We start from the raw sequence: 13,232 nt of genomic DNA, 5'->3' as shown, positions 1-13,232 counted from the left end.
ATGTCTCACCTTCTCACTCTGCTGTATGTGAGGAAAGGACTAGGTAGAACGATTACAGGGACGTTTTATTTATGTCTCACCTTCTCACTCTGCTGTATGTGAGGAAAGGACTAGGTAGAACGATTACAGGGACGTTTTATTTATGTCTCACCTTCTCACTCTGCTGTATGTGAGGAAAGGACCAGGTAGAACGATTACAGGGACGTTTTATTTATGTCTCATCTTCTCACTCTGGTGTATGTGAGGAAAGGACCAGGTAGAACGATTACAGGGACGTTTTATTTATGTCTCACCTTCTCACTCTGGTGTATGTGAGGAAAGGACCAGGTAGAACGATTACAGGGACGTTTTATTTATGTCTCACCTCCTCACTCTGCTGTATGTGAGGAAAGGACCAGGTAGAACGATTACAGGGACGTTTTATTTATGTCTCATCTTCTCACTCTGGTGTATGTGAGGAAAGGACCAGGTAGAACGATTACAGGGACGTTTTATTTACGTCTCATCTTCTCACTCTGCTGTATGTGAGGAAAGGACCAGGTAGAACGATTACAGGGACGTTTTATTTATGTTTCATCTTCTCACTCTGGTGTATGTGAGGAAAGGACCAGGTAGAACGATTACAGGGATGTTTTATTTACGTCTCATCTTCTCACTCTGCTGTATGTGAGGAAAGGACTAGGTAGAACGATTACAGGGACGTTTTATTTATGTCTCACCTTCTCACTCTGCTGTATGTGAGGAAAGGACCAGGTAGAACGATTACAGGGACGTTTTATTCACGTCTCACCTTCTCACTCTGGTGTATGTGAGGAAAGGACCAGGTAGAACGATTACAGGGACGTTTTATTTATGTCTCACCTTCTCACTCTGGTGTATGTGAGGAAAGGACCAGGTAGAACGATTACAGGGACGTTTTATTTATGTCTCACCTTCTCACTCTGGTGTATGTGAGGAAAGGACCAGGTAGAACGATTACAGGGACGTTTTATTTGGACAGATACAGATCATCTGCAGGAACTGACCTTTCCTACATATCCAACTTCCTGTTTCTCTTCCTGTTTTTGGTTCCTTCCTTCCTTTGTTCCTTCCTTTCTTCGTTCCTTTTTTCCCATCTGTAAATCTTCAGCTCCCTCCATCTATTATTTGTCCAGGACTATAATGTTAGTGATCACTGACCCTGACCATCACCTGCTTAATGTTCCGTATCATCATATTAGACACACACAGGGACGCAGACACACACACATGCTCACACAAACACACACACACAAACACACCACTCAAACACACGCTCACGCAAACACACACACACACACACACACACACACACACACACACACACACACACACACACACACACACACACGCTCACACGCTCACACGCTCACACCACTCAAACACACGCTCACACAAACACACACACTCACACAAACACACCACTCACAAACACACGACTCAAATACACACTCACACAAACACACCACTCAAATACACACACACACAAACACACCACTCAAATACACACTCACACAAACACACCACTCAAATACACACACACACACAAACACACACACACACACACACACACACACACACACACACACACACACACACACACACACACACACACACACACACACACACACACACACACACACACACACACACACAACAAACAGCATCTCATAAAGAACACCATCATCTTAAACAAGTGAGTGAGTGAGTGATTGAGTGAGTGAGTGAGTGAGTGAGTGAGTGAGTGAGTGAGTGAGTGAGTGAGTGAGTGAGTGAGTGAGTTATCAATGCATTGCCATCAGCATCTTCTCTCTTGTAATAATGACTCTCATCCACTGACACTTTAAAATTACCACCAGCAATTACACTCCGAGTTCGGAACGGCTTTTATTGTCAACTGTAATGCCGCTGTTAAAATGTGCTCCTGGGTCAGAGTGAGGCATGTGAGACAAACAGTCGGTGTTTAAGTACATGGTACATGGGGGAGAATGGTGTAACACAGGGACACCTGGAGGGGTGTAACACCGGGGCGTACCAGTGGTGTTTTAAGTACATGGTACATGGGGGGAGAATGGTGTAACACAGGGACGTACCTGGAACAACACCGGGACGTACCAGTCGGTGTTTTAAGTACATGGTACATGGGGGAGAATGGTGTAACACAGGGACGTACCTGGAGGGGGGTAACGGTGTAACACCGGGACGTACCAGTCGGTGTTTTAAGTACATGGTACATGGGGGGAGAGAATGGTGTAACACAGGGACGTACCTGGAGGGGGGTAACGGTGTAACACCGGGACGTACCAGTCGGTGTTTTAAGTACATGGTCCCCCCCCCCGTTGTGTTCTGGGCTTTTATTGGTTCAAATAGAAAAGGCAGACATTCTGTTTAGTTTCTTCTCCTTCAGAGTCATAACCCTGATCCATTGGAATGAGTTACTTTTTGTCCGTCACATACAAACTATTCTGGAGTAATACTGAGATACGGCAATACGGCATTGTTGGAACGTTTCTAAAGCCGAGACAACAACACTCTGAATGACTTCCTGGCTACATAAAGCCGTGACAACAACACTCTGAATGACTTCCTGGCTACATAAAGCCGAGACAACAACACTCTGAATGACTTCCTGGCTACATAAAGCCGTGACAACAACACTCTGAATGACTTCCTGGCTACATAAAGCCGTGACAACAACACTCCGAATGACTTCCTGACTACATAAAGCCGTGACAACAACACTCTGAATGACTTCCTGGCTACATAAAGCCGTGACAACAACACTCTGAATGACTTCCTGGCTACATAAAGCCGAGACAACAACACTCTTAATGACTTCCTGGCTACATAAAGCCGAGACAACAACACTCTTAATGACTTCCTGGCTACATAAAACCGAGACAACAACACTCTTAATGACTTCCTGGCTACATAAAGCCGTGACAACAACACTCTTAATGACTTCCTGGCTACATAAAGCCGAGACAACAACACTCTTAATGACTTCCTGGCTACATAAAGCAACACTCTTAATGACTTCCTGGCTACATAAAGCCGTGACAACAACACTCTTAATGACTTCCTGGCTACATAAAGCCGAGACAACAACACTCTTAATGACTTCCTGGCTACATAAAGCCGTGACAACAACACTCTTAATGACTTCCTGGCTACATAAAGCCGAGACAACAACACTCTTAATGACTTCCTGGCTACATAAAGCCGTGACAACAACACTCTTAATGACTTCCTGGCTACATAAAGCCGTGACAACAACACTCTTAATGACTTCCTGGCTACATAAAGCCGAGACAACAACACTCTTAATGACTTCCTGGCTACATAAAGCCGTGACAACAACACTCTTAATGACTTCCTGGCTACATAAAGCCGAGACAACAACACTCTTAATGACTTCCTGGCTACATAAAACCGAGACAACAACACTCTTAATGACTTCCTGGCTACATAAAGCCGTGACAACAACACTCTTAATGACTTCCTGGCTACATAAAGCTGAGACAACAACACTCTTAATGACTTCCTGGCTACATAAAGCCGAGACAACAACACTCTTAATGACTTCCTGGCTACATAAAGCCGTGACAACAACACTCTTAATGACTTCCTGGCTACATAAAGCCGAGACAACAACACTCTTAATGACTTCCTGGCTACATAAAGCCGTGACAACAACACTCTTAATGACTTCCTGGCTACATAAAGCCGAGACAACAACACTCTTAATGACTTCCTGGCTACATAAAGCCGTGACAACAACACTCTTAATGACTTCCTGGCTACATAAAGCCGTGACAACAACACTCTTAATGACTTCCTGGCTACATAAAGCCGAGACAACAACACTCTTAATGACTTCCTGGCTACATAAAGCCGAGACAACAACACTCTTAATGACTTCCTGGCTACATAAAGCCGAGACAACAACACTCTTAATGACTTCCTGGCTACATAAAGCCGAGACAACAACACTCTTAATGACTTCCTGGCTACATAAAGCCGTGACAACAACACTCTTAATGACTTCCTGGCTACATAAAGCCGAGACAACAACACTCTTAATGACTTCCTGGCTACATAAAGCCGTGACAACAACACTCTTAATGACTTCCTGGCTGCATAAAGCCGTGACAACAACACTCTGAATGACTTCCTGGCTACATAAAGCTGAGACAACAACACTCTGAATGACTTCCTGGCTACATAAAGCCGTGACAACAACACTCTTAATGACTTCCTGGCTACATAAAGCCGAGACAACAACACTCTTAATGACTTCCTGGCTGCATAAAGCCGTGACAACAACACTCTGAATGACTTCCTGGCTACATAAAACGGTGACACATCTCATTTCAAAGCAAGTGGGGCCCATCTGAAAATGTGTTCCTGCATTTTAATTGTGAGTCACGCTTTCTCTTCTCTTAAATGTAATTGGAATTTTTGTCTGCAGCTCGTCCCATAATGGTTGGAGCTCCATCTTCTCCCCTCCATATTCTGTCTATTTCCCTAAATAAGGCTACAGAAATCTGTTTTCTCAAAGCAAGTTTAGCCTTAATGTGGAAGCCTGTTCCGGAGGTCCTGAGGCAATGAGGTTCAGCTCTCAGGGATGCAAACACTAGTGGACAGTTTTCACAGGCTGTCCTGCTGAATCAGGGCCGAGAGCTTCAAGTTCCTCAGTGTCCAAATCCCCAAGGACTTAAAATAGTGTGACAGCACCTCTTCCCCCTCAGGAGATTGAAAAGGTTTGGCATGGGCTCTCAGATCCTCTAAAAGTTCTACAGCTGTTCCACTGAGAGCATCTTGACTGGCTGCATCACTGCTTGGTATGGTAATAACACCGCCTTCAATCACATGGTGCTACAGAGGCTGGTGCAGACAGCCCAGTACATCACTGGGGACGAGCTGCCTGCCATCCAAGACCCCCTGCCATTCAGTCTCTATGCACACACATAATATGCACATCCATTTATACTGACTCTACACATCCACTCACATACAAGCTGCTGCTACTCTATTTCTACTCCAGTGTTCCTGCACATTGTTAATATGGTACTGGAACTGACCCTGTATATAACTACTGACCCTGGAACTGACCCTGTATATAACTACTGACCCTGGAACTGACCCTGTATATAACTGCTGACCCTGGAACTGACTCTATATATAACTACTGACCCTGGAACTGACCCTGTATATAACTACTGACCCTGGAACTGATCCTGTATATAACTACTGACCCTGGAACTGACCCTGTATATAACTGCTGACCCTGGATCTGACCCTGTATATAACTACTGACCCTGGAACTGACCCTGTATATAACTACTGACCCTGGAACTGACCCTGTATATAACTACTGACCCTGGAACTGACCCTGTATATAACTACTGACCCTGGAACTGACCCTGTATATAACTACTGACCCTGGATCTGACCCTGTATATAACTACTGACCCTGGAACTGACCCTGTATATAACTACTGACCCTGGAACTGACCCTGTATATAACTACTGACCCTGGAACTGACCCTGTATATTACTACTGACCCTGGAACTGACCCTGTATATAACTACTGACCCTGGAACTGATCCTGTATATAACTACTGACCCTGGAACTGACCCTTGTTATTGATTACTACATTGTTATTGATGTCTACATTGTTATTGATGTCTACATTGTTATTGATGTCTACATTGTTATTGATGTCTACATTGTTATTGATGTCTACATTGTTATTGATGTCTACATTGTTATTGATGTCTACATTGTTATTGATGTCTACATTGTTATTGATGTCTACATTGTTATTGATGTCTACATTGTTATTGATTACTACATTGTTATTGATTACTACATTGTTATTGATGTCTACATTGTTATTGATGTCTACATTGTTATTGATGTCTACATTGTTATTGATGTCTACATTGTTATTGATGTCTACATTGTTATTGATTACTACATTGTTATTGATGTCTACATTGTTATTGATGTCTACATTGTTATTGATGTCTACATTGTTATTGATTACTACATTGTTATTGATGTCTACATTGTTATTGATGTCTACATTGTTATTGATGTCTACATTGTTATTGATTACTACATTGTTATTGATGTCTACATTGTTATTGATGTCTACATTGTTATTGATGTCTACATTGTTATTGATTACTACATTGATTGATGTCTACATTGTTATTGATTACTACATTGTTATTGATGTCTACATTGTTATTGATTACTACATTGTTATTGATGTCTACATTGTTATTGATGTCTACATTGTTATTGATGTCTACATTGTTATTGATGTCTACATTGTTATTGATGTCTACATTGTTATTGTTATTGATGTCTACATTGTTATTGATGTCTACATTGTTATTGATGTCTACATTGTTATTGATGTCTACATTGATTGATGTCTACATTGTTATTGATTACTACATTGTTATTGATGTCTACATTGATTACTACATTGTTATTGATGTCTACATTGTTATTGATGTCTACATTGTTATTGATGTCTACATTGTTATTGATGTCTACATTGTTATTGATTACATTGTTACACATTGTTATTGATGTCTACATTGTTATTGATTACTACATTGTTATTGATGTCTACATTGTTATTGATGTCTACATTGTTATTGATGTCTACATTGTTATTGATGTCTACATTGTTATTGATGTCTACATTGTTATTGATGTCTACATTGTTATTGATGTCTACATTGTTATTGATTACTACATTGTTATTGATTACTACATTGTTATTGATGTCTACATTGTTATTGATGTCTACATTGTTATTGATGTCTACATTGTTATTGATGTCTACATTGTTATTGATGTCTACATTGTTTGTGTTAGAGCTGCAAGAAAGGCATTTCACTGTACTTGTGCATGTGACATTAAACCTTGACACTGTCAGCTACCTCAGAGGTCCCAGGTTCCCTGGCTGGCTCCTTCAACCCAACCCAGTCTGACAGCTCAACGGAAGAGGGCACGAAAACACGCGCACATCCTGTCCCTAGACACATCTCAAACAGACGGTGGGTATTGTTGTCTCCTTCTACCCTGTCACAGTCGGTAATCGCCAGGTGACTTGTTCCTAGACGTCAGTATGATTCCCGTACCGGCGTCAGACAGCCAGCAACCTCAGTCGACTAGCCGATGTTTCAGCACTAAAACGCTGTTGTTTGAAATGTACCATATCACCCAAAATAATAGAGTTACGATTCGGGGTTCATTGAAAAAACAAAATGGCTGACGTCACCATCTGTAAGGCACTGTGGGAGTGGTTCTGCTAGAGCGTTCCCTGAATCAGTGAGCTGTACAGAACCATATGACTCTCCATTTATCTCCACGGGGACAGGAGAGATGGAGGCTACAAGCCAGGTTAGGTGTTTGCAGAGACTATAGTTTGGTGACTACGTAAGAAAAAATAACAAAAGACAAGTAAAATCAATCGAAGGATACAAACATCAATTTATGAGTAGATGCACTGTTTCAGCTGGGGGGGTTCAGATTGTTTTGTCTCCTATTCTGTTTCAGCTGGGGGTCAGATTGTTTTGTCTCCTATTCTGTTTCAGCTGGGGGTGATTGTTTTGTCTCCTATTCTGTTTCAGCTGGGGGGGTTCAGATTGTTTTGTCTCCTATTCTGTTTCAGCTGGGGGGGTTCAGATTGTTTTGTCTCCTATTCTGTTTCAGCTGGGGGTTCAGATTGTTTTGTCTCATTCTGTTTCAGCTGGGGGTTCAGATTGTTTTGTCTCCTATTCTGTTTCAGCTGGGGGTTCAGATTGTTTTGTCTCCTATTCTGTTTCAGCTGGGGGTTCAGATTGTTTTGTCTCCTATTCTGTTTCAGCTGGGGGGGTTCAGATTGTTTTGTCTCCTATTCTGTTTCAGCTGGGGGGGTTCAGATTGTTTTGTCTCCTATTCTGTTTCAGCTGGGGGTTCAGATTGTTTTGTCTCCTATTCTGTTTCAGCTGGGGGTTCAGATTGTTTTGTCTCCTATTCTGTTTCAGCTGGGGGTTCAGATTGTTTTGTCTCCTATTCTGTTTCAGCTGGGGGTTCAGATTGTTTTGTCTCCTATTCTGTTTCAGATGGGGGTTCAGATTGTTTTGTCTCCTATTCTGTTTCAGCTGGGGGTTCAGATTGTTTTTTGTCTCCTATTCTGTTTCAGCTGGGGGTTCAGATTGTTTTGTCTCCTATTCTGTTTCAGCTGGGGGTTCAGATTGTTTTGTCTCCTATTCTGTTTCAGCTGTTCAATATTTGTCATGGTGGGTGGAATCAGGTTTTGTCTCCTATTCTGTTTCAGCTGGGGGTCAGATTGTTTGTCTCCTATTCTGTTTCAGCTGGGGGTTCAGATTGTTTTGTCTCCTATTCTTATTTCAGCTGGGGTAAGTTCAGATTGTTTTGTCTCCTATTCTGTTTCAGCTGGGGGTTCAATTGTTTTGTCTCAAACATCTTTTTCCACTGGGTAGATGTTTTGTCTCCTACTGTTTCAGCTGGGGGTTCAGATTGTTTTGTCTCCTATTCTGTTTCAGCTGGGGGTTCAGATTGTTTTGTCTCCTATTCTGTTTCAGCTGGGGGTTCAGATTGTTTTGTCTCCTATTCTGTTTCAGCTGGGGGTTCAGATTGTTTTGTCTCCTATTCTGTTTCAGCTGGGGGTTCAGATTGTTTTGTCTCCTATTCTGTTTCAGCTGGGGGTTCATTTAACCAGGTAGATTGTTTTGTCTCCTATTCTGTTTCAGCTGGGGGTTCAGATTGTTTTGTCTCCTATTCTGTTTCAGCTGGGGGGGTTCAGATTGTTTTGTCTCCTATTCTGTTTCAGCTGGGGGTTCAGATTGTTTTGTCTCCTATTCTGTTTCAGCTGGGGGGGTTCAGATTGTTTTGTCTCCTATTCTGTTTCAGCAGGGGGTTCAGATTGTTTTGTCTCCTATTCTGTTTCAGCTGGGGGGGTTCAGATTGTTTTGTCTCCTATTCTGTTTTGAAAACAATATTATGTCAACTTTCAGTGGAAGTGGAATCCCTTGGTAATTCTATCTCACGTACAGTGGACAATCCACAAACACTGATTTCGTCATCCCAGCTCTTTCCTACATATTGCCCATCATGGCAATGGGCCACAGATGCAAAGCCTGTTGGGGAATAATCAGAATTGGTTGGTAACATAGGTAAGATGTTTTATATTCATCATATGCGTGTAAGTTACTTCTCATCAGAATGTTATTTTTGTATAATACTGTGGCGGGGTTGCAGTTATCTGTTCTATGTCAAGACTAAGTTGCTTGGGCCGCAGAGAGGGGAGAGGTCAAAGTGTCATCATGTGTAAACATATCTTTTGCTCCACTGTGTCTGTGTGCCAGTCACTCCCTACTTTTCCCATCGGGGAAAGGAGAATGGCAGTGTCTGGAATCATTCTATGCTCTCCGTGAGTTTGTCCAGGATTGGTTTTATTTAGAATTGGTTGTATCTAAATGACAATTTGATATATGCCTGTTGATATGGAGGGTTGGTTTATGGCTCTAGGGTTTGATTAACCAGGAGACAAAGCTGAGAACGATTTATTTATTTATTTAGGCTATTTGAGAACACCTTTATTTAACCAGGTAGGCTAGTTGAGAACACCTTTATTTAACCAGGTAGGCTAGTTGAGAACACCTTTATTTAACCAGGTAGGCTAGTTGAGAACACCTTTATTTAACCAGGTAGGCTAGTTGAGAACACCTTTATTTAACCAGGTAGGCTAGTTGAGAACACCTTTATTTAACCAGGTAGGCTAGTTGAGAACACCTTTATTTAACCAGGTAGGCTAGTTGAGAACACCTTTATTTAACCAGGTAGGTCAGTTGAGAACACCTTTATTTAACCAGGTAGGCTAGTTGAGAACACCTTTATTTAACCAGGTAGGCTAGTTGAGAACACCTTTATTTAACCAGGTAGGCTAGTTGAGAACACCTTTATTTAACCAGGTAGGCTAGTTGAGAACACCTTTATTTAACCAGGTAGGCTAGTTGAGAACACCTTTATTTAACCAGGTAGGCTAGTTGAGAACACCTTTATTTAACCAGGTAGGCTAGTTGAGAACACCTTTATTTAACCAGGTAGGCTAGTTGAGAACACCTTTATTTAACCAGGTAGGCTAGTTGAGAACACCTTTATTTAACCAGGTAGGCTAGTTGAGAACACCTTTATTTAACCAGGTAGGCTAGTTGAGAACACCTTTATTTAACCAGGTAGGCTAGTTGAGAACACCTTTATTTAACCAGGTAGGCTAGTTGAGAACAAGTTGTCTATCCTGTCTGACTATGTGTGTTCTTTGCTATTAAAGGAACTCAGCTGCAATGTGTAGGGGGCTCTCAGAGAATTCATTGATAGACACTGAATCGATCTGAGAGTCACAGGGTTGTGATAGAGCTCATATAATTAAAGCTGGACTTTGATAACTAACTCTGACTTGTGTGGTTTGCGCTCATGATTTGGTAAATAGAGAACATTTCCACGACAAGCCTCATGGGTATTGTGGTTTATTTATGTCCTGCAGGCAATCAATTCGTAGTCATTTCATTAGTCCACGCTCTGACCAAGGGTGAAATCAAACCACAGGGGAGTTGTCTGTCTACAAATGGGTTACTTAGTGGACTAATGTGTATCAATTGAACTCCCCTAGGAGAACATTAAACACCACTAGCCTGCTACTGCAACATAGCAGGCGTGGGAAAGACACCTGAGCGGAGGCCCCACTTCCCCTTTTCAGGGGAAATGGAAGTTAGGTTGAAAATACTGTATCCCTGAAATCCAGAAACATCTGCTTACTTCTACTGCAGACATTGTGTTCAGTTTGTTTTGTCAACTTCAGCTCCTTCTCCTGACATATATAGGTCACTGGCCAAATCTTGCCAGACCCATTTTCCCCCATACACACAGTAGATTACAGTAACATAAGTCATTCATACATCATAGCGCTATGCTTATTGGTTGAGACCTTGGCAATGAGGGTCTACCTGTTGTAGAGGAGGATATCAGGAACCCAGATCTGATTGGAGGGGAAACGAAGGTTCTGAACACCTGGGAAGTTCTCTGGGTTCCAGGAGAGGTAAGTATCTGTCCAGTGCTAGAAGGGAGAGGAGAGGAGAAGAGAAGAGAAGAGAAGAGAAGAGAAGAGAAGAAGAGAGAAGAGAGAGAGAGAAGAGAAGAGGAGAGGAGAGGGAGAGGAGAGGAGAGAGGAGAGGAGAGGAGAGGAGAGGAGAGGAGAGGAGAGGAGAGGAGAGGAGAGGAGAGGAGAGGGAGAGAGAGGAGAGGGAGAGAGAGAGAGGAGAGGAGAGGAGAGGGAGAGGAGAGGAGAGGAGAGGAGAGGAGAGGAGAGGAGAGGGAGAGGAGAGGAGAGGAGAGAAGAGAGGAGAGGAGAGGGAGAGGAGAGGAAGAAAGAAAGAAAGAAAGAAAGAAAGAAAGAAAGAAAGAAAGAAAGAAAGAAAGAAAGAAGAAAGAAAGAAAGAAGAAAGAAGAAAGAAAGAAAGAAAGAAAGAAAGAAAGAAAGAGAAAGAGAAAGAAAGAAAGAGAAGAGAAGAGAAAGAAAGAGAGAGAGAAAGAGAGAGGAGAGGAGAAAGAAAGAAAGAAAGAAAGAAAGAAAAAGAAAGAAAAGAAAGAAAGAAAGAAAGAAAGAAAGAAAGAATGGAGAAGAGAAGGAGATGAGAGATCAGAGTTTTTACATTGACAATTCACAAATACACTGATCCATTCACAGGCCTTCTGTACTGTATGTAAAACACATTAGGCCACTTGACAGTTCTGTAATTAGCTTCAAAACACCTTCAATCAAACACGAATAATCAAATAGACCAGCCATCCTTGCTCCCAATAAGTGGTCCCTATGTCTGTGCCCTTGGCCAGCAGTGGCAGGAGGTGGGGTCATGTTTTGGGCTGTGACTCAACCTTCTAATCCATCTATTAGGCCACGAGAGTCACGCTAACTCCACCGTATAGGAGCACATAAAAGTACTTCCAAAGAGACGTTGTGCATTTCACATCCTTTCCTTCCATGACTGAACTGAATGATGTGTAACGCGCTGTGAGACTGTCTGTGTGTCCTCAGATGTTTTTTGCCATAGGTGTGTTCCCTAACGCACAGAGGGAGTCCATCTGATGGGGCTACTGAAACTCAGTGCCAGTACATTGGACACACACACAAACATTGGTGTGTGCTTGCCTACGTGCACGCACACATATTATGTGTGTGTGTGTGTGTGTGTGTGTGTGTGTGTGTGTGTGTGTGTGTGTGTGTGTGTGTGTGTGTGTGTGTGTGTGTGTGTGTGTGTGTGTGTGTGTGTGTGTGTGTGTGTGTGTGTGTGTGTACACTTCATGGCATGCCAACATCATGTCACCTCCTCTAGACTTCCCTGACAAACAGTGTTATTTATGTAGCTAATCTCTCCACTAGTCATGAGTTTATACAAGTATGTATGTACTAATCTCTCCACTGGCATGCCAACATCATGTCACCTCCTCTCCACTAGTCGTCTTCCCTGACAAACAGTGTTATTTATGTAGCTAATCCCTCCACTAGTCGTCTTCCCTGACAAACAGTGTTATTTATGTAGCTAATCTCTCCACTAGTCGTCTTCTCTGAACAAACATGGCTTTTATAGTCCTAGAGAAGCCTGTCCTTGACTCTCTCTGTCTTTCATGTTCAAGCTTTGTAGTGGTGGTGAAATAGATCAAAGAGAAACATTAGGCTACATCAGGACATCTCTAAACACAGTTTATATCAAGAGAACACTATGCTACATCAGGACATCTAGGACTTCTCTAAACACAGTTTATATCAAGAGAACACTATGCTACATCAGGACATCTAGGACTTCTCTAAACACAGTTTATATCAAGAGAACACTATGCTACATCAGGACATCTCTAAACACAGTTTATATCAAGAGAACATCAGGCTACATCAGGACATCTCTAAACATAGTTTATATCAAGAGAACATCAGGCTACATCAGGACATCTCTAAACACAGTTTATATCAAGAGAACATCAGGCTACATCAGGACATCTCTAAACACAGTTTATATCAAGAGAACATTAGGCTACATCAGGACATCTCTAAACACAGTTTATATCAAGAGAACATATACTACATCAGGACATCTAGGACAACTCTAAACATAGTTTATATCAAGA

At 42.0% G+C, this 13,232-nt stretch overlaps 1 protein-coding gene across 1 annotated transcript in view; it reads right to left on the bottom strand.

Moving 5' to 3' along the window:
- LOC127923553 (neuronal acetylcholine receptor subunit alpha-7-like) overlaps positions 1-11,166 on the bottom strand; it is a gene marked incomplete at both ends in the record, with an annotated part of 38,703 nt that extends 27,537 nt beyond the window's left edge. Inside the window, one exon of the mRNA XM_052507591.1 lies at positions 11,057-11,166. Coding sequence (XP_052363551.1) covers positions 11,057-11,166 — 110 coding nt within the window. The remainder of the gene's footprint in view (positions 1-11,056) is intronic.
- Between the last annotated feature and the right edge of the window lie 2,066 nt (positions 11,167-13,232).

Source organism: Oncorhynchus keta, unplaced genomic scaffold (assembly GCF_023373465.1).
Source record: "Oncorhynchus keta strain PuntledgeMale-10-30-2019 unplaced genomic scaffold, Oket_V2 Un_contig_30092_pilon_pilon, whole genome shotgun sequence".
In the NCBI taxonomy this organism is placed as follows: Eukaryota; Metazoa; Chordata; class Actinopteri; order Salmoniformes; family Salmonidae; genus Oncorhynchus; species Oncorhynchus keta.
Note: the sequence above shows the minus strand (reverse complement) of the source record. Positions and strands in the feature narration are given on the sequence as shown.